The sequence below is a fragment of the Tachysurus fulvidraco genome, chromosome 22 (assembly GCF_022655615.1).
Source record: "Tachysurus fulvidraco isolate hzauxx_2018 chromosome 22, HZAU_PFXX_2.0, whole genome shotgun sequence".
Taxonomy (NCBI): Eukaryota; Metazoa; Chordata; class Actinopteri; order Siluriformes; family Bagridae; genus Tachysurus; species Tachysurus fulvidraco.
In genome coordinates, this window is record NC_062539.1 from 2978580 (window position 1) to 3006088 (window position 27509).

At 41.0% G+C, this 27509-nt stretch overlaps 3 protein-coding genes across 12 annotated transcripts in view; 2 read left to right on the top strand and 1 right to left on the bottom strand.

Annotated features, from left to right (window-relative positions):
* The first annotated feature begins 825 nt into the window (after nt 1–825).
* LOC113655516 (patched domain-containing protein 3) lies at nt 826–4037 on the top strand. The gene is made up of 4 exons (XM_027166098.2): nt 826–1578; nt 2071–2192; nt 2289–2434; nt 2521–4037. The coding sequence occupies exons 1-4, from the start codon at nt 826–828 to the stop codon at nt 4035–4037; spliced, it is 2538 nt and encodes an 845-aa protein (XP_027021899.2).
* Nucleotides 4038–4249: 212 nt separating this feature from the next.
* yme1l1b (YME1-like 1b) lies at nt 4250–13496 on the bottom strand. 3 transcript variants are annotated; one of them, XM_047806323.1, is made up of 19 exons: nt 13298–13496; nt 12633–12743; nt 11704–11884; nt 10682–10780; nt 10466–10575; nt 10190–10340; nt 10013–10096; nt 9587–9760; nt 9333–9485; nt 8749–8881; nt 8578–8640; nt 7993–8105; nt 7700–7855; nt 7363–7514; nt 6389–6515; nt 5992–6065; nt 5391–5477; nt 5140–5289; nt 4250–5109 (listed from the first exon to the last, which is right to left on the bottom strand). In XM_047806323.1, exons 1-18 carry the CDS (start codon nt 13328–13330, stop codon nt 5146–5148), a joined length of 2145 nt encoding a protein of 714 aa, XP_047662279.1. In that variant the 5' UTR covers nt 13331–13496; the 3' UTR covers nt 4250–5109; nt 5140–5145. The 3 variants fall into 3 exon arrangements, with proteins under 3 accessions (XP_047662279.1, XP_047662280.1, XP_027021915.1); XM_047806324.1 differs by having other exon boundaries at nt 4250–5084; nt 5118–5289; XM_027166114.2 differs by having other exon boundaries at nt 4250–5289.
* Nucleotides 13497–14369: 873 nt separating this feature from the next.
* Nucleotides 14370–27509, top strand: part of mib1 (MIB E3 ubiquitin protein ligase 1) — a 54513-nt gene continuing 41373 nt past the window's right edge. For 7 of the 8 annotated variants that reach the window (XM_047806308.1, XM_047806310.1, XM_047806313.1 and 4 more), the window contains exons 1-10: nt 14370–14537; nt 15523–15764; nt 17377–17548; nt 18799–18928; nt 21450–21554; nt 22827–22893; nt 24341–24545; nt 25071–25254; nt 26310–26454; nt 27102–27235. In XM_047806308.1, coding sequence (XP_047662264.1) covers nt 15536–15764; nt 17377–17548; nt 18799–18928; nt 21450–21554; nt 22827–22893; nt 24341–24545; nt 25071–25254; nt 26310–26454; nt 27102–27235 — 1371 coding nt within the window. In that variant the 5' untranslated portion in view covers nt 14370–14537; nt 15523–15535. Of the gene's footprint in view, nt 14538–14882; nt 15048–15522; nt 15765–17376; nt 17549–18798; nt 18929–21449; nt 21555–22826; nt 22894–24340; nt 24546–25070; nt 25255–26309; nt 26455–27101; nt 27236–27509 lie in introns of all 8 variants that reach the window. The other variant, XM_047806309.1, reaches the window with a different exon arrangement.

Below are 27509 nucleotides of genomic sequence, written 5' to 3' on the forward strand. Positions count from 1 at the left end.
CTATCAGAAGAAGGAAAGAAGATCGCTCTCTACTCCACTCCTCTCTAAACGCAAGACTGGATCCAAACTTCTTTGGTACTTCAGATTTGACCATTTTGGGTCTGGGGGAAAAAAAAAAAGTCAAAAGGAAAATACCAGAATACAATCGTTGCTTTTGTTCATAATAAACACTCTTAAGTCAGTACTCATACAGGACAAGAAATAAATTAAATAAATCAAGAATATCCATTTCCTTTTCGGATTAATCAGCAGTGTGCCATTTTCCCAAGGATACATTTCCTTATCCAGGAACAAAAAGACCAATTGTTCCATTCCCAAAGTGCATAATAGCCTCCAGGGAAACAGGAGATACCTGATCGCTGCATCAGAAAATTATCGCTCTTCAGTGAAAGCTTTGCTATTATCTGATTTTTCAGAAGATAATCCTTAATTGTTCTGGCAGTTCTAAGATAATAGAGAGCTAAAGAAGCTTTGTGTTCCTCATCAGTGCTTCTACTCAGTCAACTCAGTGTAAGATCATGTGTGTGTGTGTGATCATGTAGAAGTTTCAGGTTCTCCCTTTCTGATACACCTGAGCCAGAGTATGATCTCATTATGAAGCTTGTCATGAGCTGGGCAGGTTTGAGGAGAGGAGAGGTTGATGCATCTGTGACTGGAGTTCAGGAAGCACCAGTGAGAAAAGAACAGAAGAAGACTGAGCCGGAGAGGCTTTGTATGTAGAGGTAACAGAAAAGGTTGGGCTTGAAAAGTTGGGCAGATTAATAGGTATTGGTGTGAAAAAAGTCAACCTGAGAAATCGGAGCATATCAACTCGCCATGGTCACCATGGTGTTCACCACAAATTGTGTAGAGAAACCGGTCCGATCTTGTCTGGAAAGCATCGGGAGATTCGTCGGACGGAATCCGTGGTGGTTCATCGTCATCCCCATCAGTCTGTCTGCAGCTCTCGGGGTCGGTTTCTACTTTCTTGAGGACAGGAAGTCTAACGATATTGTGAAGCAGTTCACACCACGTGATGGCCGGGCAAAAGCCGAGAAGCATTTCTTTGAGAGTTTTTTCCAAAGCAGCAGCAACAACGATAAGAACGATGATGACGACGACGAAGACGACGACTTATTTTCTGCTCTGAGACTGAGCACTGACGGTACGTACGCATCCGCTATCTTCAGCTGTGAGATGAATGTTCTCAGCGAAGATGCTCTCACCGAAATCCTGCACGTGGACAAACACGTGAAGGAGATGACCGTGAAACACGACGGATGGGAATTTTCCTACAGCGATGTTTGTGCTCGAGTGAATGAGTCGTGTCATGAGAACATCCTTCTCAAGGTCTTGGACTATAATGCCAACATCCACAGGTTCAACCTGACATTTCCTGTCTATCACGATAACACGTTCGGCGCTGTTCATCTAGAACATTCGGTCGGACAGGTAGAAGTGGACGGGGACGGATTTGTTCAGAGCGCCAAGGCTGTGAGACTTACTTACTACCTACGGCAAACTAATAACGTGCTGGAGAACGCTTGGTTGGATGACTTTGTAAATTTGCTGAGCAACAAGTCAACATATGTGACGCAGGTATGTCAAGATGTCTTTCTCTCATGAGCTGTCCAGAATTTAGTGGAATTTGATGGTTTTTTTTTTGGAAGATTCATTACTTCACCAGATTTTGTAGCTGTGCTAGGTGACATTTTTAGATGGCATGAATACCGGTGTAATAAGTAGCTCCTTAACCCTTAACCTTCCAGATTCACAGGTTTCCACATAAAACATACTGGTAGATTTAAGAGGGACCCTGAATTGCACCAAGGTGTGACCCTGGTGTCCTATCCTGGATCCCAGGGTAGGCTCCGGATCCATCATTTACTCGAGATCAATGTATTATTATTCTTTTTTTTACTTAAAGAAATCTACCTTTCCATAAAGCTTGGTTGGAGCTTACTTGCTTAGGTGTCATAGATTAGGGTGGTAGCAAAATCTGAAGTCTAGCTGAGGTTAGTGGGTTTTTTTTAGGGGTATCTAGAAAGCACTAAAGGCCATAAATCATGAACTGAGTGGGCTTTGTTCCAGGTATCCTATTTCACATCCATATCAAGGCAACGAGAATTCGAGAAGAGCGCAGAGTCCGTCACAAAGCTGTTTTCCATCACCTACTTTATCGCCGTTGTGTTTTCGGTGCTGTCGTGTATAAGGTTCGTGTCACACTTGTTGTTTTTTTTTTAAGAATTACAAGAATAATATGAAAAGTCTAATAACTTCACGGTGCTCTGATTGACTTTACTCTGTAGGCTCGACAACGTGAGGAATAAAGTTTGGGTCGCTTCTCTCGGAGTAATCTCAACCGGACTCGCCGTGCTCTCTGGCTTTGGCTTACTCTTGCTAATGGATGTCCCATTTGTCATTACTGTGGCATCTTCTCCATTTCTGGTACTCGGTAAGACTTCTTAACAACATTAACAACACGAGTAAGGTTTTCGTGAAGGTTCGGTGCATGAATGACAACTGCGTTGACTTTTTCAGGGATTGGCATTGATGATATGTTTATCATGATCTCCTGCTGGCAGCAAACCAACGTCCAAGACAGTGTTGAAGATCGTATGGCTGCGACCTACAGAGAAGCAGCCATTTCGATCACGATCACTACCTTGACCGATGTTGTGGCCTTTTGCCTCAGTTACGGCAACCCCTTCGGTTCTGTACAGTCGTTCTGTTTATATGCTGGGACGGCCATTTTGTTCTGCTACCTCTTTAACATCACTTTCTTTGGCGCCTGCTTGGCACTTAATGGCAAAAGAGAGGAAAGCAATCGGCACTGGATGACGTGCTTAAAGGTTCCAGAAGAAAGACTGCCTGGATCTTCCAAAGCTTACGTTGCCTGCTGTGTCGGCGGAACCTATAACCGCGAAACCGGAAACGAAGATGAACACTTGATGAAATTGTTCTTCAGGAAGTACTACGGACCTTTTCTGACCACGGGTTTTGCCAAAGCGACAGTGGTTCTCCTTTACGTCGGCTATATTGCCACCGGTATCTACGGATGCACTACAATCAAAGAAGGGATTGAGCTGAAGAACCTGGCGGTGGATCAATCGTATGTGGTCAAATACTACGAAGCCGAAAAGACTCACTTTGGCGAGTACGGTCCGATCGTCATGCTGGCAGTCAACACGACCTTTCCATATTGGGACGAAGTAAAACGAGCTCAACTGGAATCTTGCATTTTGAAATTCCTAAGCCTTCCTTTTGTTGAGAATTTGAGCACCTCTTGGCTTCATTCTTTTGAGAGTTATGCCAAAGAAAAGCTCCTTGACATCAAGTCCGGAGCTGAATTTATGGAACACCTGCACCATTTTCTACAAGGGCAACCGATGCTCCGATTGGACGTCAACATGACCGACGACGCTATACGAGCCTCACGCTTATTTCTTCAAACGGTCGACGTTCCATCTGAGAAGATCCTGCTAGAAACTTTGAGAAAACTTGCCCAAACTTGCCAATTTCCTTTAGCGGTCTATCATCCTGCGTTTATATATTATGATCAATATACTGTGATTGCAAGCAGCACTATTCAGACCGTTAGCGTAGCTACCGTGGTGATGCTCGTCATCTCGTTTATGCTCATCCCAAGTCCGGTTTGTGCTTTATGGGTCACTTTTGCCATCGGATCGGTCATCGTAGGAGTCGCGGGCTTCATGGGGTTGCTGGGTATCAACTTGGACTCCATTTCAATGATCAACCTGGTCATTAGTATCGGGTTCTCTGTGGATTTCTCAGCTCATATCTCTTACACGTTCGTATCCAGCGCTAAGCCTAGTGTGAACGATAAAGCTGTGGAGGCGCTGTCACATCTGGGCTATCCCATACTACAGGGGGCACTTTCTACCGTTCTCGGGGTAGCGGTGCTCTCTGCATCGGTGAGCTACATCTTCAGAACCTTCTTCACCATCATGTTTCTGGTCATTTTGTTGGGTTTGCTTCACGGCATTGCCTTCATCCCGGTGTTTTTAACCTTTTCTGGCTTTTGTGTGAAGTTTTAATAAAAGAAAAGTTATTTTACTGCCTAATATCTATTGTTTTCAAACACCGTGATTAGAACGGCAGTCAAAGATATTTTTTTGATATACTTTTTGTTCCGTGTGGCGTCTTGAGAGACCTAAATACTCTGCGTGTCCGCCGATATAATGTGTAGTGATACAAAATTGATGAGATTCAATTCCATGTAAGAGAAGAAAGAAAGAAATTCTTGAAATCGGTTTATCATCATTTTTTATTGGTTTTTTCACTCGTTCATCGTTCGTGATGCACGAGCTCCATTATAAATAAAAATCCATCGAACCCCAAGCTTACATTCTTCTATACATCTATATACAAAGATAAAATCTTGCAATATATTGTACGTTTATTGATATATACAGAACCAAACATAAGGGGTAAGGGGCTGACCAAACCAAACTGAATTTAGCTTTAAGAATAAAGTATTATTTCACTAATGCAGCAACACGCAGATAACCAGCAGGCTTTAGGATTGTGGATGACATATATTGGTTTTCCTCAAGATGTGATACAGCATTTATACATTTTTAAAGATATCGCCTCTTATTTTTACTTTCATGACACCACGACTGGTGGAAATGAGAACTATATACTGTAAAATGACATTTTCAGACCTTGCGACTGTTTTTTCTGGCTCTACGTCACCTGATTCGGATTTCTACTGTCTGACCCTTTCTTTGGTCAAGTCGGTATGAACAATCGAGTAGATTCTGCTTATCCATCAGGAATCAGTATGTTAAAAATGAAAATGTTTTATTTATCTTCACGTGACAGCTTGTGCTCTGAACACACGTCGCGGTCGTTATACCTACAGAGTGCGTCGACGGCCGCCGTGAGCGGCGATTACGTGTCGCTTTTTCTCGACGTACGTCACCTCTCCACTGTGGAGAATGTAGTTAGAAATGCCTTTAAGGTGAGCGGGAATTAAGGAGAAGTGTGGATTTAAACACGTGTGCTTTGTTCACCTTTACATACATAAGGAGGTGAAGCTTGCTAGGATGTTTTGTTGCTCATGTACATTCTCTCTCTCACTCACACACACACACACACACACACACACACACACACACACACACACACACACACTGACACTCATCTGCTGTCCAACGTCTTCCCCTCCAAGACCATCTTAATCTCTCTGGCGTCCAGCGTCTCGTACCTCAGCAGAGCCTCAGCCAGGTTCTTGTGCTCTTTCGCACGAGCCTTCAGGAGAGTTTTAGCGCGCTCGTACGAATCCTGGGAAGGAAAACAACCACGTGTGAAGGAATCCTGATGAATTAGGCATCATGTAAACGTGTATAAGGGGTGAATCAGTGGATGCTGAGGATGAAGCTCACTCTCAGAAGTGTCCTGACTTCCTGTTCGACGGCTGCTTGAGTCTCTGGGCTTTGCTTCGACAGATCGGTGTACGTCATGACACCCAGCTAGACAATGAAAATCAGAATATATTTATATATATATATATAAACGCATACTAAAAACAATGGCGAGTCCCTGGCGACAGTGAGCGATGTAAATAATCAGCACTAATTACAATAATAAACACAAATATTTGTAATACTGTTGTTTATGTAACTGGACAAATTCTCGCAGAATTGAAGGGTGTTTTTTTTTTTTTAGAACAGATTCTAAAAATAAAATAAAAAATGATTATTATATATTAAATAGAAAATATAAAGGGGAAAGAAATAGGGTTAAAAAATAAATAATTCAATTAAAATTAGTAAATAATTTAAAAAAAAATAATTTAATTACAATTTAATTTATCAAAATGTTTGATTGAAACAAAATAAAATTACAAATAATTTAGTTATCAGACTCCTTTCAATGCCTCATTAACATGATCAAAAAGGAAGTTACACAGATTTAAGATGAAGACGACTTCACATGGTTAAAAAATTATTGCTGTTTTGTTCGACGTCATCCGACAAAACGAACCTTTTCGCTCATGCCGTAATGCGTCACCATCATCTTGGCGATTTTTGTAGCACTTTCGAAATCACTGGATGCACCTTGTCGGGACGCAAGAAAGCATTTTGATTAAAAAAACACCACCACAGATCCTCACTTGGTGTAGCTTCAAATGTATGATTCGTGTGTCTGCTTAAAGTGTTAATAATTCTATTTCGGTTTATTTCTCACATATTACTACGACAGCTGACAGAAGTCTTGACACTTTATTTCAAGACACTGGAAGAGATTCTAAAATGTCATTTCAGACGGAACACCGTTGTCACCAGATAATGGCTGTGACGTGTAACATCGTTAAAGCTTTCAGTAGGTTTGTACAGATGAGATCAGTATAAAGGGACTCTTTTATATCCCACACATCCACCTGTGGTGATGTTTTCATTCCCGAAAACGAGCTCCTCGGCCACGCGGCCCCCCATGCTGATGTCCATCTGAGCCAGAAGCTGAGCTCGGGTCTCGCTCCAGCGATCGTTCTCTGGCAGCATGGACACCTGGGACAAGACGAAGAGCGAGAACGTTCAGGAGAGAAATAACGGAACTGGCTACAAACCAAAGTAATGGTGTAAAGACAGGACGGTGATGATTAACGGGGTTGTGGGATGCGACCAGACACACAGCAGAGTTAGTCATCGCAGGTGTGTGATGTTCCTCTTGCTCTTATGTAAATGAAGGAGCTGATGAAGGTCCATGAAACACTTTCTGATGATTGGTTTCACCTTTCTCTCTATTTCCCCCCTCTCCTGTTACAAAGCTTTAACAGTAGAGACTCCATCCAGACGTTTTATCTAATGGTGGTGGTCGCTCAGTGGTTAAGGTGTTCTGATCAGAAGGTTGTGAGCTCAAATCTCAGGACCACCAAACTGCAAATCCTGGGCCCCTGAGCAAGGCCCTTAACCCTCAATAAGAGATACTGTAAATGTAACTCTGGATAAGGGAGTCTGACAAAAGGTCAGAAATATGAACTAAACATCTACTGAAAGAAAACTTCACCATAACGATGACGACATGCTTTCTTTAACCCTTTTTGCCGCAGAAATCCCGGCAAATGAGCTGTTGCTATAGAAACAATATTAAAACGAGAGCATTCATATAAAACTGATTTATTTCTGTGTTTTTGTTCGTTTATAACAAACAAAAAAAAATACTACTACTACTAATAATAATAATCAAAGCCTTCTGACCAATCAGAGTCAAGGATTCATCAGGGTTCAAACCTGATGGGTAAAATCTGTATAAAAAGCTAACTTATTTATTTAAATTCATTTAAATTTATTTGTAGGACTTTATTTACAGATGGATGTGTTAACGTGCGCTAACACAAGGATCAGCCTGACTCACGTGACCCAGTGTGGGGCCTCTCGGCATGATGGTAGCCTTGTTGATGGGCATGGCGTCTTTGGTGTAGTGTGCGATGATGGCGTGTCCTGACTCGTGGTAGGCCGTGATCACTTGGTTTTTCTTATCTATCGCTGCACTCCGGCGCTCGGGGCCTGTTCAGGAGACAGAAACATAAAAAAAAGGAAGTTTCAGTCTTCTTTGTCCTCTCTTGTTCTTTGTTTTATAGTAAGAATAGGAAAAGTAAACGTCCCCCGGGGGACCTGTCCTCATAATAATGAGGTCTAGAGAATCTCCAGAAATTTGTGTTTAAATGTATCTGAATGAAAGTGGTTCTAACCCATCAGGATTTTGTCCTTGGCGAACTCCAGCTCCTTCATGGTCACCATGTCTTTCTCGTCGACAGCAGCCTTCAAAGCAGCCTGGTTCACCAGGTTCTCCAGCTCGGCTCCGGAGAAACCCACCGTTCCTCTGGCGATGATCTCGGCCTCCACGGCTGCACGTGTGGAAACGATACTTTAAAAAAATACCTTTGACGGACTGACTGTTGTAAACGGTGGAATAAATATTTAACGGAGGTGTATTTCTGTAACGCTTTGTTTTAATACGCGATATTTAATTACAAAACTATACCTGGGTCTACTTTGATTTTTTTGAGGTACCACTCCAGGATCTCTGTCCGTCCCTTCACGTCGGGTCGTGGGACGGTGACCTGCACGTCGAAGCGCCCCGGCCGGATCAGGGCGCTGCGGGACAGAAACACGAAACCCGTCGGATTCATTATTTATTCAGGTCTATTATCTGTAACGGTCTATTCAGTGAGTCTTAGAGGTCATCGACTGGCGAGCTGTAATAGGAGTAGTGCAGATGATACAAAAAAAAAGGACCTGTAGTGATCCGTATCAGTGATCCGTATCAGACCCTCTAATGGGGTTTATCTAAGCAAGGGTATTAGGTTATAAAGTAGTGTGTGTGTGTGTGTGTGTGTGTGTGTTTAGATTGTTGTGTTGATGTCTTTGTTTATACTGTACTGTAAAGTAAAAAAAAAAATTCCAAACTAAAGTGTGACTATTTAAAGTGCGTTTTTTAAAAACCCTTCTAGATTTGATCGCCGGTCTGATTAAGGAACTGATCTTGACTTTGACTCATCGTTACATAAAACGTGACCGCTTCAAGTCATCTCAGTCGTAGTTGAAACCCTTGGCTGGAGATACTCACGTATCTAAAGCTTCGGGGAAGTTTGTAGCACCGATAATGATCACGCCTTCGTTGGGTTTAAATCTGCAGATTAGAGAAAGCACACAACAACGACGACGACATTATACACAGATTCATCACAAACACGAGTGCAGTGTGTAGATGAAGGGTTGAGGCTCACTCGTCACTCACCCGTCCATCTCAGCCAGAAGCTGGTTGATGGTCTGCCTGGAATACGGGTGCATGGGAGACTCGATCCTCTTCCCTCCGACGCTGTCGAGCTCGTCGATGAAGATCACGCACGGCGTGTTTGCTTTGGCTTCCCCTGATAAAGAAATGAAACAGTTTTGTTATATGATATCTAAACTGAAGATTTTGGGATTGCAAATGTTACGAGCAAAGAAATTTTTTTTTTCTTTTTATTGAATGTAAGCAAAATAAAATATTCTGCATATAACGACAGACCTAATTTCCTGTCCAGAATTCATCACTTCCTGCAGACGTTATGATGTAATCTAGCTGCTATGAGCAGATTTTTGAGGATGGGGTGATGTTTGCGATTCTGAGACAAAACTAAATCTAGCAGAAGGATGAAGTCTCTGGTTAAACGCGGTGTTTGGTTTTATTTTCAGTCTCAGCTTCACCGTGTAAAGAACGTTACTGAAGGTTCTTTTACTTCCTTCAAAAACTGGCGGGTGAAACACGGAGGGCAGGAACGCAATAAAAACTTTATCCTAAATCTGATCTAATCCCCTTTTCGTAACCTCGAAACTTACGGAAAAGGTTCCTGATGCGACTTGCTCCGACCCCGACGAACATCTCGTCAAACTCTGATCCGGATGCGTAGTAGAAAGGCACATCAGCTTCCCCGGCCACTGCGCGTGCCAGTAGAGTTTTCCCCGTCCCTGGAGGTCCGACTAACAAAATCCCTGCAGAGGAAACAGAGTAGGAAACACCTCATTACCATCCCAAGCACCACACGTGCTGCGTGTTCCACACACACAAAGAAAGAACCGTTACACGGGTTTACCTTTAGGGAGTTTTCCTCCTAGGACTGTGAACTTCTGCGGGTTCCTGAGGAACTCCACTACCTCCTGCAGCTCGTTCTTGGCCTCCTCCGCTCCTTTCACGTGCTCGAAGGTGATGTTTTTTATCTGGACAGGGTCCAATGCCGAATCCAGGCCTGATGTGGTTCGGAATCGCACTGTCCGGAACGGTTAGATTACAGTTCACACACCAAAGGCACACTGCACACCACACACACACACACTGCACTTCACAAAACCCGTGCCATGCTCACAGGAGTTAGAATATTACCGTATAATGTGATTAACTTCAGATATGTTATGTTTTAGATAGCACACGTGCACAAACGGTACTGAGGCACTCGCGATTGCAGAACAAACACAGCACAGGTGTTTAAAAAGTGCTAAACTGGTCCTATCAGTAGCTTTACCCGATAGAAACGGCGTTTTGGAGAGTCCATACAATCCAACCAGCAAGAGGATCAGCAGGATCAGCCGTGTTCGCCGTAACGACTCTATAGAGGAAACACACACACAAACGTTAGTCCTGTTTTATACTGTGATTATGAATAAAGATTTAAAACGGAATGAAAACTGGTGTGTCTTACCTTGTGTTCTCTGTGTGAGAGCCTGAGCTTTCAGAAAGCCCTCTGCGAAACCTGTCTTGAAAGCGTCGTGACTTGCGTCGGGAATGTTTCTGCTTTTTAGAAGAGTGTCTAAAGTCTCAGGAAGTTGACCTTTGTCCCGCTTGAGTAAACCCTGCGGAGGCAGAAGTGGTGCAAAACTGTAAGAAAACTTTGGGGATGTATGACACCCCACCCCCCCACCCACACCCCACCCACACACACAGGTTCAGTAGAATTACACTCGCACGTGGATCAGACCTTTATAAAAGATGGAGTGAGCGTGTCCGTCTCTGGTGAATGGTCAGAGCCGCTCTGCAGACGCCTCGTTTTGGACTTCAGGGTTTTAAAGCCTCGTCTTTGGATCAAGACTGAAACAAAAAAGTAAAACTTTTATCTGCCAATAATCCAAATCATGTGATTGTGTGACTGTGCGTGATACAAACATCCAGATTCCGGACGTATGGTGCAGGTTACCTGGCCAGACGTTCAGATCGGCACACACGGCCTGTAGAGATGAAGGGCTCTGTCTGCAAAAAAACGGCGATACGGCTCCCATCTTGGCTGGAGAAAAACCTGGAGAAAAAAAAAAAAAAAAACAATAAAACAAATAAATAATAACAATAAACAGCAAACGTTCTTCTGTGCTTTCAACGAAAGCAAGATTTAAAGGAACATCCAGAATTCTAAGATGTTTACATTACAGTCACATGGGACAAAGCGATTTTATTGTGATATATTATATATTATATGCAAACAATAAAACAAATAAATAATAACAAATAATAATTCTAAGATGTTTACATTACACAGACAGTCACATGAGACAAAGCGAATTCATTCACTCATTTTCTACCGCTTATCAGAACTTCTCGGGTCACGGGGAGCCTGTGCCTATCTCAGGCGTCATCGGGCATCGAGGCAGGATACACCCTGGACGGAGTGCCAACCCATCACAGGGCACACACACACTCTCATTCACTCACACACTCACACACTACGGACAATTTTCCAGAGATGCCAATCAACCTACCATGCATGTCTTTGGATCGGGGGAGGAAACTGGAGTACCCGGAGGAAACCCCCGAGGCACGGGGAGAACATGCAAACTCCACACACACATGGCGGAGGCGGGAATCGAACCCCCCACCCTGGAGGTGTGAGGTGAACGTGCTAACCACTAAGCGAATTTATTATGTGATATGATTTATTACTGTATGTATAACAAATCTACTATATTCTATTTTAAACCAGGATTTCTGTATTTCTATGCAAATTAGACATACGGTAAAATCCAAAGGAGTTTCTCAAATGATTTCTCAGACTGAAGTTCCCCATATACACTTGTAGTTCCTGCCTGCAATTAGTTCCCATTTATTGTAGGTAAAAAATAAGGCATATAAAGTTGTGCGTCATTGCGTCATATACGACCTTTAATTAAATGTGTAGAGACCACAGAAACGCCCTGTCTTACTAACTCTGTTCTGCATTTGTCTCACCATATTTGTTGTGATAAAAGGAGTCAGTGGACAGGTAGGATGTCCTCCACGGGTGTGATTCAGCTCTGTGGGCTTTCAAAGACATGTCCTGAGTTACACACGGCAGCAGTTTGTCCATAAGTTCGTCCAGCTGTCCCACTCCCAGATCGGTCAGTCCCATATCTTTGAGGGTCCATGATGGCTGTGTGACACAAACACAGGGAAAAGGTTTGCAGATATTATTAGAACAGGGTATATTTATATTTCACTTGAAATCACTCACTCAGTAATCATCCATCATGCTATGAATACATAGACTTGAATATATACATTTTTCAGGGATGCTCCATATAATGGGATATCGTTTTAAATGAACTTTTTAGTAACTTTTTAGAACTTTTTAGATTTAAAACTCAGTTAAACTGACTTCATTGCTGTGATGGATTTTTTTAATTTAAACCAGATATATACATCTTAGCCAGATTTTTTTCTTTCAAATCCTCCTTGTCGGTGTTCATTTTTTTAAATAGACATTTTAAGTATATATAAGATAATTCGCATTTATCTGTCTTCTTGGTCTTGGTGAGGTGGAAACACATCCCAGAATCTATCACACACTCATTCACACTTAAGGGCAATTTAGAATCATCAATCCAGCTAGTGGCATGTTTTCAGCAGATGAGAGGAAAACGTGAACCTCGGAGGAAAACGTGAACCTCGGAGGAAAACGTGAACCTCGGAGGAAAACGTGAACCTCGGAGGAAACCCCGTCTAGATACAGGAGTAACAATAACACTAAATTGCGATCAAACTGACAAATTGTGAATGAGACACATCAAAATCCGACAATGTAACGGTCTGGCTGTCAAACAGGTCAGTGGTTAGACCAGGCACATTAACCCTGTCTTGTGTACATGTCCAGGGTTTCAATGGTAACATTATAGGTGTACCTCTGTGACGTGAAGCTCTTGCTCTGTTCTCCTTTCTCTGTGCTTTAGTTTGACCACCGAGCCTTTTAAAGAGTGAAAGGTGTTGATCAGGTGACTCAGTGGAACGGTGACCTGAGAATGAATAATGATGTTTAGGTTCATTCAAGGTGTTCAGTTCACGCATGCGCAGTGAAACAATTACGCTTCTGACGCAACACGATCAACCTCAAAATCGTTATATATTCAAGATTATTTTTAATCTGCTACCATTTTTGAACGTTTACTGAAAATATATAACTGTCTTGTCATTCAAATAAATATAAAGTCTGTTCCGTTATTACAGGCCTTAAACTAAGTGGCCCGATCCTAAATATCTCCCTGCTCCTTATATAAGCTCACTACAAATATTATAGAATAACAACTTCCTCACTTTACTCAGTGCACTACTTATACAACAAGTGAACATTTTAGGATGGAACCAGCTAATGGCTACGACCTAGTAATGCTAAAGGCTTCTAATCTCAAATACTAACTAGTTGTTAAACTCCAAGTAACAAGCTAGTGAATAAAAATCAGATAGTACTCCGATTACAAATGTTGTACAAAATAACAACTGCTGACAGACAGCTAAAAAGTTAGCTAGCACGGTTAGCTAGCACAGTTGTCTAGCACGGTTCTGCAGTTACCTGCGGCTGTACTGTAGACGAGAAAGAAAACATTTCCGATACAGAAACGATGACTTCTAAGTGACAAGACACATTTAAATAGATTTAGTTGTGTTAATTTAAATGAAACGTCCTCCACCGGCGTCCTCCAAGCTAATCCTAACAGCGAGCGTTTCTAGTAGCTTCCGCCAGCGTTAATGCAGTAGCGCCCCTTGTGGTCGCTGTGATATCGCACGCCTGAGATAAAATGCCTTATTACAATAATTAAGTGAACTTCTTTTTCTTTTCAAGTGCAACACTTTTTTCGTTAAAATAAAAATAATAACAAATAAAAATATTCCATGTATTCCAGAAATACACACACACACACACACACACACACACACACACACACACACACACACACACACATATATATATATATATATATATATATATATATATATATTTCATTATATCACATTATTGCAAAATCACAGGTAATAAAGTAAATACTTATTGTGTTTTTATCACGTATTTTCTTAAAGTTTTCATTTTCTTTTTATTTAAAATAATATTTTCTGATCATAACCACCACCACCACCACCACCACCACCATCATCATCATCATCATATTATTACTATTATTATTACTATTATTATTATTATTAGTAGTAGTGGTAGTAGTAGTAGTAGTAGTAGTAGTAGTAGTAGTAGTAGTATCTCACTTAACGTTGTGCTAGAATTTGTTTATCTGTTAATGAAATAAAGTTTTATCTATCTATCTATCTATCTATCTATCTATCTATCTATCTATCTATCTATCTATCTATCTATCTATCTATCTATCTATCTATCTATCACAAGATTATATCACTATTTTGATGTTTGTTCGACTGTAAACTGTTATATACTAATCTAAATATTTTTGATATTTTGTATAGTATTGTACATTTATTTAGTCGTAAATTATTTCACAAAAACAATTACATAGTATAATTTACCATTATTATTATTATTATTATTATTATTATTATTATTATTATTATTATTATTATTATTATTATATGTATGTATATGTGTGTATGTGTATGTGTTTATGTGTGACGTCACGGGGAGGGAGGGCAGGAGGGAGGCTGCAGGCCGCTGTAATGGCGACTCTCTGTGTCTGATCCGAGTCTCAGCTCATTGCATCGGCGCGGTTCCTCACAGATCATCGGGGTTTCTCTTTAATCTGCGACCTTCAGAGGGAATTAAAGGAAAACAATAAGGCAGGTTGGAAGTAAGTAAACCTTAATGATCCGAACAGAAACCCTGGAGATTTAACCGGTGTGTGGGACAAAAGGCTCTGAGCTCCGAGCTGCTGTTTACACAAATGTGGAATTTTACAGGAGGAGACAAACCTGCTGCTCTGCACCTACACTCACATTTATATGTCATTTCACTTTTATTTTCATTTCATTTCGATTTGTTTACATCTCAGTAAACGGAAACTGTCTCCTAAAGCTAGTAAAAATTCCTTGTTTTGGAACTGAAGACAAACATCAGCACTAAAACTGAGCCCCTGTAGCCACTTTAGCTACTGTAGCTTTTGTTTTCTTCTTTTCTTCTTTATTTTTTATTACAGGGAAGAAACAGGAGCCCGGATCCATCTGTTGAGCCTCGAGTCGAGATAAACGTCCTTTTTTTGTGTCTATTTTGTCTTTACGTGTCCTACTTGTGTCTATTTACTTGCTGTGCTCGAGTTAACCTGCTTTATAACTTACTTTGTAAACGGTTATCTAACGAGAGAGTGAGTGATTTAGCCAGAAAAAAGCGTTTAAGTCGTATGTAAACACGTCTGTAATAAATTATAAGCCTTAAAAAAACAACAGAAGTTTATTTATATCAGTAAAAATTAGTAAAAGCTAATAAAAAAGCCATTTTGAGTGTTTACGGGTAGGCCAAAGAGCAGATAAAGTGGTTAAACCGTTAGTTAGGAACAAACTAGCAAACACTTCTGTGGTGAATTTGTGTCCTTTAGTGTTTTGTCTGTTTAAACATATAACGTAGCTAATAAGTTTACTAATGAACGTTTTATGGCGTCTTTTTTGTTTGTTTGTTTAATTCTGACATCTTATTTTTATTGTCTGTGTCCAAGCTAAAAACAAATTAGCTTGCTAGCTAACTCAGCTAAGGATAACGGTTACAGTCGCTTGTGATGCGATTAGCATGCTTTGCTAACAAACGGTTGTTCTCGTTTATTTTTTATTTGTATTTTTATGTAGAGATTATCGTTAAATGAGCAGCGGGAGGAATAACAGGGTGATGATGGAAGGAGTGGGCGCTCGAGTAATCCGCGGCCCGGACTGGAAGTGGGGGAAGCAGGACGGCGGTGAGGGACATGTAGGCACCGTGAGGAGCTTCGAGAGCCCGGAGGAGGTGGTCGTGGTATGGGATAACGGTACCGCGGCAAACTACCGCTGCTCCGGGGCCTACGACGTCCGGATACTGGACAGCGCGCCTACAGGTAACGACCCCTCCTGACTCTGCTCACCTGCAGACGCTTTATAGGGAAAGTAAACATAGTGCTCATTTGCATATTAATTAAATTCATCGAAATGGTTGGCTTTTCAAATGTCAGACCAATTCGGGCGTAAATGCTCGAATCTGATTGGTCAGTAAATGTGCATTATTAATATGAAAGTAGTTCCGGCTGTAAAATCAAACCACATGTTGATATGAATGCGCTTTATTTAAAAAAAAAAGTCTATGCTGTGTTATTGTTTCTGTATGAACAGCCAATGCACATACACAGACCACTCAAACTGTATCCAAGATCATAGGGTCTTTTACACCAGGTCACTTCGTGTGTTGTCTCTGATCCGATAGCTATCTGATTTGTTAAAACTGTTCCATTTACATCAGGCCACATAAATGCATCTTGGCGAATCGGATATCGATCCGATCTTTCTACTCTTGCCCAAAATGCAAATATATTTTACTTCATTTTTAATGAAATGGAACACACTTTGGTGTGTGCGGTTTTCAGAACGCAATCATTGCAAACGTTTTCGCTGGCAGCAGCAGCGCGTTTTAAGACCCGACGAGACGCCTGGGTGAAAGATCACCTGCGAGTGACGTACTTCCGTTTGGGAGGAGTATAGCGCTGACGTATGTGGCTTGAACAACCACATGCGTTTACACCTGTCCAGTTTCATCTGAAACGCGTCCCAGACCACCTCCTGAAGGGGTTTGAACCATCGGATTTATATCCGTCTCGAAAACGTTTCGGAGGGCATTTAGACCTGGTCTTTTTACCATCGGATAGCTATCTGATCACAGAAAACGCAGGAAGTGACCAGGTGTAAAAAGCCCCTTAGTCACTGTGTCCCAAATCAGTCAAACGAAACGATTATACTGAATGGTGTGTTATTTCTGAGAAATTGTGTATATTGTGTATAAGTGAATAATGCTAAAGGTGCCTAGTGTGAAGGAGGTGGAGTTTTGGGATGGTTTGCTTCACTGTGTTTTGGACACGTTTTAGTGAGGTGTAGATGAAACGTTGAGAAAATTATGATGAATAAATGAATAACGAATAAAGAAAGGCTGAAACGAAGCTGGCGGTTTGTTGCGACCATGTTACTTTCTGTCTCGCTTTCGTGCACTAGTTTGGATTAAGTTCAAGAAGTTCGGTTCTCAAAACGAGGAACCGCTTGAGCAGCCAAATTTCATAACGTTTAAGAACTCCTATTCTGCCATCACAGCTGGTATTTCAGCATGGCTTAAGAAATACGTACGGTTCAGTTTTACTAGTATATCACTTTTAACACCGTCACAAAGCAGCTTCAGAAAAATCCGGATCTAAAAAATGTCTGGATTTCATGGAACGTCGGTGAGGGAAAAACTTTATTTATGTATTATCCGTTTAAGAATCAAGCTAGTTCCTATTATCACTTTCATTCTAACAGACATAAACAGTCACTTGCATCCTCCCTCCCTTCCTCCCTCCTCCCTTCCTCCCCAGCTTCCCTTACTTTACCTTTCTCTCGAATGCAAGTAAGCAAAAACCCGCGGACATTGGAGACTCCTTCCATACAAACGACAGACGTGACCTCTGACCCTGTGTTTCTTTGTTATAGGTATCAAGCACGACGGCACCATGTGTGACACCTGCAGGCAGCAGCCCATCATCGGCATCCGCTGGAAATGTGCTGAGTGCACCAACTATGACCTCTGCACCACCTGTTACCACGGAGACAAACACCACCTAAGACACAGGTTCTACCGCATCACCACGCCAGGCAGCGAGAGGTGAGTGGTTCAGCATTGACCAAAAAAAGTACACATACACAACATTTACAACATGTCCATCATACGCTGTGCATGTTGTCTATGTTGCGTATGTTATAAATGAATTATGGGATGTCGGTGCTTGGTGTCTTACTTTATGTGAGACAGACACAATATCGACATTACGTCATTATATCGTCCGGCCCTAGTGCGTGTTAATGTGACTTTTGGTCGGTTTGTTGTTTGCTTTCTGAATCCGAGTCGCACCACATAAGAGAAAAACAAATCAAGAGTCGCTTTCACGTCAGAATATCGGATAATGTGAAAGCGACGTGATGTTTTCCTTGTAGCTTGAATCACTGCATCATTTTTAACGCATATGTTAAATGCAGATAGAGCGAGGTTTCATTTAGACCAGGATTTGCATCACAACGAAGTGCAAACAGGTTTTTTTTTTTGTTTTTTTGTTTTTGTTTTTTTTGACATGAACATCTCTTGTATTTAATGTCTCCATATTAGGATAAGCAGTGTGTACTTTAACACTAACACCGGGGCTGGATGACGTCTCCTGTCTCCATATGGTGAGGCGATTAATGTTGAAAAGGCCAGCAGTTGGTTAGAGCGCTCTCGTGCCGTGATTCCTGCGTTCGGTAACAAGTCTCATAGTGACACAGGAAACAATGGGTTTGTCTAACAGCTGCTCCGCGTAAACTGCCGTTCTCTCGGGAGCGTCGCTCCACGCTAAGGCGGGATTTTCTCCTCTCTGTAAAGGAATTGCTTTTCGTTTTCCCTTTGCCTGCCAGCTGCCTCGTCTACCCCAGCAGGCTGGAGACAATAAAGCTGACGGCTATGTGTGTGTTTTGGGCAAGATCAGTGGCTTAACAGGGAGGAATCTTAACCTGAAAGATCTCACATGTGGATTCTGTGGGTTTTTTATTTATTTATTTATTTATTTATTTATTTATTTATTTATTTATTTATTTATTTATTTATTTATTTTGTCTCAGTGGATTTGCACTGAAAAAGAAGTTAAATAAGATCCGGATCGTCAAACAAGCTACTAGAATTTATACGTTTTTAATCGCAGAACTATTTTATTTTTCCACTTTTTCGATATTAACCATGACATTTAAGTCGCCGTTGTCATCCTCATTAAGCGTTTAAAGATTAAAGATTTAAATGAGTAAATATTGTGATTTTGTGACTATGTTAGACATTTTACAGCACGTCCAGCCTGCTGTCATCTGGTCACGTCCTTTTTTTGTGTCCAGGGTCCTTTTAGAATCTCGGCGCAAATCCAAGAAGATCACAGCGCGAGGAATTTTTACAGGAGGCCGTGTGGTGCGAGGGGTGGACTGGCAGTGGGAGGACCAGGATGGAGGAAACGGCAGGAGAGGAAAGGTATGAACATTGATGCACAACTTTACACACCACACCTCTACACACCACACCTCTACACACCACACCTCTATACACCACACCTCTACACACCACACCTCTATACACCACACCTCTACACACCACACCTCTACACACCACACCTCTATACACCCCACCTCTATACACCACACCTCTATACACCACACCTCTATACACCACACCTCTATACACCACACCTCTATACACCTCTATACACCACACCTTTATACACCACACCTCTATACACCACACCTCTATACACCTCTATACACCACACCTCTATACACCTCTATACACCCCACCTCTATACACCCCACCTCTATACACCCCACCTCTATACACCCCACCTCTATACACCACACCTCTATACACTACAACTGTATACACCTCTATACACCATACCTCTATACACTACAACTGTATACACCTCTATACACCACACCTCTATACACTACAACTGTATACACCTCTATACACCACACCTCTATACACTACAACTGTATACACCTCTATACACCACACCTCTATACACTACAACTGTATACACCTCTATACACCACACCTCTATACACTACAACTGTATACACCTCTATACACCACACCTCTATACACTACATCTGTATACACCTCTATACACCACACCTCTATACACCACAGCTTTACACACCACACCTCTATACACCACACCTCTATACACTACAACTGTATACACCTCTATACACCACACCTCTATACACTACAACTGTATACACCTCTATACACCACACCTCTATACACTACAACTGTATACACCTCTATACACCACACCTCTATACACCACAGCTTTACACACCACACCTCTATACACCACACCTCTATACACTACAACTGTATACACCCCACCTCTATACACCCCACCTCTATACACTACAACTGTATACACCCCACCTCTATACACTACAACTGTATACACCCCACCTCTATACACCACAACTGTATACACCACAACTGTATACACCACACCTCTATACACTACAACTGTATACACCACAACTGTATACACCACAACTGTATACACCACAACTGTATACACCCCATCTCTATACACTACAACTGTATACACCACACCTCTATACACCACACCTCTATACACTACAACTGTATACACTACAACTGTATACACCACACCTCTATACACTACAACTGTATACACCTCTATACACCACACCTCTATACACTACAACTGTATACACCTCTATACACCACACCTCTATACACTACAACTGTATACACCTCTATACACCACACCTCTATACACTACAACTGTATACACCTCTATACACCACACCTCTATACACTACAACTGTATACACCTCTATACACCACACCTCTATACACTACAACTGTATACACCTCTATACACCACACCTCTATACACCACAGCTTTACACACCACACCTCTATACACCCCACCTCTATACACTACAACTGTATACACCCCACCTGTATACACCACACCTGTATACACTACAACTGTATACACCACACCTCTATACACTACAACTGTATACACTACAACTGTATACACCACACCTCTATACACTACAACTGTATACACCACACCTCTATACACCTCTATACACCACACCTCTATACACTACAACTGTATACACTACAACTGTATACACCACACCTCTATACACTACAACTGTATACACTACAGCTTTACACACCACACCTCTATACACTACAACTGTATACACTACAGCTTTACACACCACACCTCTATACACTACAACTGTATACACTACAGCTTTACACACCACACCTCTATACACTACAACTGTATACACTACAGCTTTACACACCACACCTCTATACACTACAACTGTATACACTACAGCTTTACACACCACACCTCTATACACTACAACTGTATACACCACACCTCTATACACTACAACTGTATACACCACACCTCTATACACTAGAGCACAGTACTAACTTTAAAGAGAGAGAAAAAAGAGAGGTGATAGTGGTGATGAGGGAAAATCTCTACCAGGTAATTAGTTAAACAGGTCATCTTCATTAGGGAAGATCATCTAATTGGATGGGAGGATTTTCCCCGCCCATTTCAAGCTCCGCCCACAGGATTTTAGTTAGTATTGAATGACATTTTCCTGGATTTCCTGCCGATTTAATAAACTTAAATCTGAGTTGTTGCTTTTTTTCCCCTCTATAAAAGTAAGAAATTAATTATTGATTATTGCACTTTTAATAATAACTGAAAGCGGATAAAACGTTTCAGGTGTTTGTTTTTTTTATTATTGGAAATTTGAATTGCCGTGAAATACGAGAGATATCGTGTAATTTAGCACAGCGGGCCTTTAAAGGAAGGCCAATACTTTATTCTTGGTGAGCTTGCTGTGTAGACTCGTGCACACGTGATGTCAATTCATCTTGTTCTTTGTGCTATACCTCCATATCCACCCCCACCATCCACCTCCACCCCTTTCACCTCAAGGTGACGGAGATCCAGGACTGGAGTGCTGCGAGTCCTCACAGTGCCGCTTATGTCCTCTGGGACAACGGGGCCAAGAACCTTTACCGGGTTGGCTTTGAGGGCATGGTGAGTCTCTCACACACACACACACACACACACACACACACACGCTTCTCACAAAGAGGCAGCTGTTCCCGGCTGAGGCCCATTGAGAGAACCCCAGCAGCCGGCATGTGTGCTGCCGCTTTTGTTGGAGCAGCTGGAAGCTCCATCTACATGATAAAGGAAATCTTCTGCCTCCTTTTGTTTTGTCGTGGTACGACAGAGTGGCCTCTGCTAAACAAAAAGGAAAAGAGGGGAGGGATGGTTGTCTGGAGAAAGTGTGCCGCTTTTGTCTAACCGAGTTTTCCGCCTCCTTATTGGCCAAAAGTCATCGTGCTGGGTTTGAATGTGAACCTATAGGATGGCTGCAGGAGGAACACCTCCAGGCTTCCTTATTAACATCGTCACATGGGGGTCATTCGCCGCATACGTCGGGGTTGTTTTTAATAATAAAGATTAATCCTGTCTTTGCTGAGACAACAAATCTTAATCTAAACTAAAACCTTCTTCAGAAATCAGCAACCTTTTTTTTCTTCCCGTTCCTTTTTGAGGTTTTCGATTATTGGCAGAATAAAAAAAATAAATTGACAGGAAGTACAATAATAAAATACTTCTGCTCTCATTTTCCCCACTTCTGCTTTTGCTGGTCAGATATGCTAAAGATTTACTCTTCCTTTAAAAGATATCAATACACATCTGATATCGTTCAGCGGTGTAAGTGTGAATATTTTGTAAATTAATAATAATAATAAAAAAAACAATCTCTTTAATTTCAGATTTAAAAAATTCCAGTTTTTAATTCCAGTTCATGTCTTTTCTCTTTGGTAAAGGATTGGATCAGATTTATTCAGGATGATGATTTTTTTATTATTATTATTTTCTTATTTTCACCATTTTTATATCTATTAGCAAAGAATTTTTGACAAAGTAACAAAAAAAATTATAAAAGTTCAGTAAAAATAAACAAAAATAAATCCTGTGCAGTTAATTACAGTTTATAAATGACTTAATGGCAGACACAGACACACCACACACACAATTCTTTTGTTCCTCATAAAAGCTTGTGCTTGTTTGACGCTTTTTTTAATGGTTAGTTAATAATAAGTGAGTTATGTTTTCAATGTTGTTTGTGACACCCTGCAAACTTTAAACCCTGAACATGACAGTGATTATTTTGAGGTAAAAGTGTATATATTGTTTTTATCGGGTGTGAGCAATACCGTAGCTATATGTGTGTGTTTGTGTGTGTGTGTGTGTGTGTGTGTGTGTGTGTGTGTATGTCCTTTCACCTCACAGTCGGACCTAAAATGTGTGCAAGATGCAAAAGGGGGAACTTTCTACAGAGACCACTGTCCAGTCTTGGGTGAGTATTACTACTGTGTGTGTGTGTGTGTGTGTTGGGGCTTGGCGATGCACTTGAGCAATTGACTCGACTCTTTGAAATCGTCCTTCAAATTAATATTATATACAGAACACTTTTTTATTCTTTTGAATATTTTATTTTGATTTACATAATAAAAATATATATATAAATAATATATATATTTGAAAAAAAATTAATAATAATCTAACATAAATATAAAATGGTGGTTTTGCCAGCAGTTTGTGAGGGAACCTGAAGCTCATTCTGCTTATCACAGAAGAGACCTGCTCTTGCATCGCATTGCCCCGGACGTCCTCCATGAACCCCCCTGTGGTGACGTGTGAGATGTCCACTAGGTGGCAGCACTTTTTTCAGCCTTGTGGTTTGAAAGCCCTCGTGGCTGGGAGCCATAATCGACCAGGTCCTGGTGCCTGGTGTCTTGGCTGCAGTCTTCCAGCTGAAGTAAACAGAATGTACTCACTTAACAAACGCTCAATAACGTTTCCACATCCCAGTGAACCTGCTCAATCCAATAAAGTGGCCTCAAAGTGCGTCCAGGCCTCTTAAAATTAAGACCAAGTGCTCGTCATTTCAATAATCTAAATACTAAGGCAAGGTAAAGCTGAAGCGTCGATACATTAGTACCGGTTTTATTCGGTACACATTAGCACATCCTCTGCTATTTGCTGTGCAACCGATATTTTACGACGAGCTATTCTAGTGCTATGGACGTGACATTTAAACTCATAACGACCTGCCAAGTGTCTCACTGCTCGCACAGAATTAGCGTCAGCTCGCCTAGTCGCGAAAGCTTGCAGAGAGAACCGCTTTAGGAGCAGGATTTAAAGCTAAGGTCTGAATCAAAGCGTGACAGATTTACACCAGAGCGCCACCCGATCGGTCAGGAGACGTCTCATAACAGCGACGCTGCAAGTCAGGCTTATATTTATAATGCACACGTTCTAATGTGGTCTCGTTTCTATGGTAACAGCTCGGGCAGGGCGTTCGGGCGCTTGGCGTAAACAGATCGAAGAACAAAACAAATGTTTTCCGTGATTTATGGGAGGAGTCTCCAGTGTCGAGTTTTTTAAAGTTGGTCAGTAAAAGAAAAGTTCACACTTTTACAGTTCCTTAGTAATTACTGTTTTTGTTTTATTTTTGATTTATTTACTTGGAAAAAACCAGAAATGTCTACGGACTGATGCGACCGTATCGAGGCGCGATAACATGGGCGGAAATCAGGATATTGATCCAATCTTCTAATCGATGGCAGGTTGATGTACTCTGATACCAGGATACCAGGTTTATACTTCCTTTCAGTGTTGTGGAACGTCCTTGTACCTGTGGGTGATCTGTTACTATGGAAACCAGTGCGCGCGCATTTAATATAATCAGAAAAGAGAGTCCGGGATTATTAGTAATCGTATGTGATGCGATTTCCCTCCAGGTGAACAGAACGGGAACAGGAACCCCGGCGGCCTGCAGATCGGAGACCTGGTCAACATCGACCTGGACCTGGAGATCGTCCAGTCTCTGCAGCACGGCCATGGCGGCTGGACGGACGGCATGTTCGAGACGCTCACCACCACGGGCACGGTGTGCGGCATCGACGAGGACCACGACATCGTCGTCCAGTATCCCAGCGGCAACAGGTCGGCACTCACGGCCACATAGATCCTTCAAACTGAACCCCAAAATTAGCAGCAGACACATGTCCCTTTAATCCCGAGTTTTCTTTTTTTTAATCCCGAGTTTTCTTTTTTTAATCCTGAGTTTTCTTTTTTTTAATCCCGAGTTTTCTTTTTTTTAATCCCGAGTTTTCTTTTTTAAAATCCCGAGTTTTCTTTTTTAAAATCCCGAGTTTTCTTTTTTAAAATCCCGAGTTTTCTTTTTTAAAATCCCGAGTTTTCTTTTTTAAAATCCCGAGTTTTCTTTTTTAAAATCCCGAGTTTTCTTTTTTTAATATCCCGAGTTTTCTTTTTTTAATATCCCGAGTTTTCTTTTTTAATATCCCGTGTTTTCTTTTTTTAATATCCCGTGTTTTCTGTTTTTAATATCCCGTGTTTTCTGTTTTTAAAATCCCGAGTTTTCTCTTTAATTCCGAAGTTTCCATTTAATACGAGTCTTGTTTCTTCTCCTGCCTGATTGTTCATATTTAAACGCGTCCCGCTTCACAGGTGGACGTTTAACCCGGCCGTCCTGACCAAAGCGAACGTGACGCGCAGCGGCGAGGTTCCGGCCGGCGCCGAAGGAGGAAGCTCCCAGTTCATGGTGGGGGATCTGGTGCAGATCTGTTACGACATCGATCGCATTAAACTGCTGCAGAGGGGACATGGAGAGTGGGCCGAGGCCATGCTGCCGGTGAGCGTTATGATCCCGTAATCTCACACACACACACACACTACACTGTTCGATCATAACAACAGGATAAAATATCTTTTAGTTCCTGGTCTCTGATGCTGTAATTTGTATTTTTTCTGAAACATTAAAAATGGTTTACAAATTTTTACAAAAATACAGAACATAAAAGTTCAACAGTTTATTATTGTAAATATTATAATCAGACATTACTGCACGTTTTTATCACTGGCTCTAGAAAGTTTTTTCCATTTATTTTTAACAACTGTACTTTTTATGACCAATAAAATCTGCTTTTGATTTTTTTTTTTTTTTTTTTTTTACGGACACATTTTTAGAAATTAATTATTAATAGGTTCTAAATAGGTGCTTTAAAATATATATTAATTGACTAGAATGTTTGTTTGTTTGTATTCTCAGACTTTTTAAATTTTTTTTAATTAAAGAATTTTTTTTTCTTTTTTTTTTTATTAATAAACAGAATTTATTCTTTCACTTCCAATAGTCTTGAGTCTGAAATGCTAGAAGTTTTATGGCTGCGTTTGTGTTTTGTCTCCCTCTATGGACGAGGCTTAACAGCTTTCCGATCTCGGTATGTTTTGTACGAGAAATAAAGCTGAGAGACCGACTCTGAGCTCCTGAGCATGCGTTTATTATCCTTCTAAATGTTCTTCATTTTATTTTTAAATCCAAACCTTTACCTCTCTTTCTCTGGGATCTTCCTCTGTGTCTGTAAATATAATTATATCTACAATCATTTCTTCTTCTTCTTCTTCTTCTTCTTCTTAATAAAAACTATTATAATTGTTATAATTAATAATTAACACAAATTTGTAATAATACATAAATATTTATTTATTTATTTATTTATTTACATACGTGACACTTTTTCTTTCTTTTCTCTCATGTAAATATCTTGTTTAAGGGCGGAGATTAATGAAAGAGGACGTTCAGTGAGAATGCTCAGAAAAGCCACACATACACTCTCTCGTTTACACTGTGTGCGTGTGTGTGTGTGTGTGTGTGTGTGTGTGTGTGTGTGTGTGTGTGTTCCTCAGACTCTGGGGAAGATGGGCCGTGTGCAGCAGATCTACTCTGACAGCGACCTGAAAGTGGAGGTGTGCGGCACGTCCTGGACCTACAACCCAGCCGCCGTCACTAAAGTGGCTTCTGCTGGATCCGCCATTACTAACGCATCTGGAGGTAACACACACACACACACACACACACATACAAGGTCTTTATATTTGTGTTCATTCACCTGTAATTGAACTAATAATAATTACATCGCAGTGGTTCAAAACTTGAGTTTTCTTCAAAAAGAATTTTCTGGTTTCATCTTTTTTTTTTCTTTTAATGTTTTAACTCAACCTACATCTGGTTATTATTATTTATCTTATTATTAAAAGTTGAATTATGTATCTGGTTTATATCATGTCTGGTTTTTCTCTCTGTCCTTTGTTTGAACATCAGGTTTATGTTTTATTTTTTAAACCTGCATGAGGTTTTTTTATTTAACTGTTGGTTCATATTTTTTTAAACATGCATTTTATTGTTTTTGTTTGTTTGTTTGTTTGTTTGTTTATTCATGAGACATTTCCGATCATCATACTGCCTTTAATCCACTTCCAACATACGTCAGAGGTTTTTTCCTCCTTATTTGTTTAAATAAGTAACATAAAGCACTGATTGTTGTCATCTTATTATTATTAGTATTATTATTTTTATCTGATCCTTATTCTAGAGGTGGTGTTGATTTACTCCCTGTGCTCATAGTCATACAGTATTACATGCTGAGAGAGAAGGTTGTGTTTCGCCCTGATAAAAGCCCTGTGTCCCTGTGTCCTCAGAGCGTCTGTCCCAGCTGCTGAAGAAGCTGTTTGAGACTCAGGAGTCTGGAGACATTAACGAAGAGCTGGTGAAGGCTGCGGCCAACGGAGACCTGGCCAAAGTGGAGGACATCCTGAAGAGACCGGACGTGGACGTAAGTAACTTTTTTTTATGTACAATAAAGACACTGTGTGTGTGTGTGTGTGTATGTGTTTGAGTATATATTTCACTTTCCCTGCCTTCTGAAGTCAAAAATAATATTTCATAGCTGTGTGTGGTGAGTGTGTGGTGAGTGTCTGTGGTGAGTGTCTGTGGTGAGTGTGTGTGGTGAGTGTGTGGTGTGTGTCTGTGGTGTGTGTCTGTGGTGAGTGTCTGTGGTGAGTGTCTGTGGTGAGTGTCTGGTGTGTGTCTGTGGTGAGTGTCTGTGG

Excerpts from the sequence above, each read along its gene's own strand:
- LOC113655516 (XM_027166098.2), top strand. The coding sequence starts at position 826 with ATGGTGTTCACCACAAATTGTGTAGAGAAACCGGTCCGATCTTGTCTG. Across the intron at positions 2,193-2,288 it reads TCGGTGCTGTCGTGTATAAG|GCTCGACAACGTGAGGAATA; the intron begins GTTCGTGTCACA and ends TTTACTCTGTAG. Across the intron at positions 2,435-2,520 it reads TTCTCCATTTCTGGTACTCG|GGATTGGCATTGATGATATG; the intron begins GTAAGACTTCTT and ends TGACTTTTTCAG.
- yme1l1b (XM_047806323.1), bottom strand. The coding sequence starts at position 13,330 with ATGTTTTCTTTCTCGTCTACAGTACAGCCGCAG. Across the intron at positions 11,885-12,632 it reads AAGAGCTTCACGTCACAGAG|CCATCATGGACCCTCAAAGA; the intron begins GTACACCTATAA and ends TGTGTCACACAG. Across the intron at positions 7,856-7,992 it reads AAAAATCAAAGTAGACCCAG|CCGTGGAGGCCGAGATCATC; the intron begins GTATAGTTTTGT and ends CCACACGTGCAG.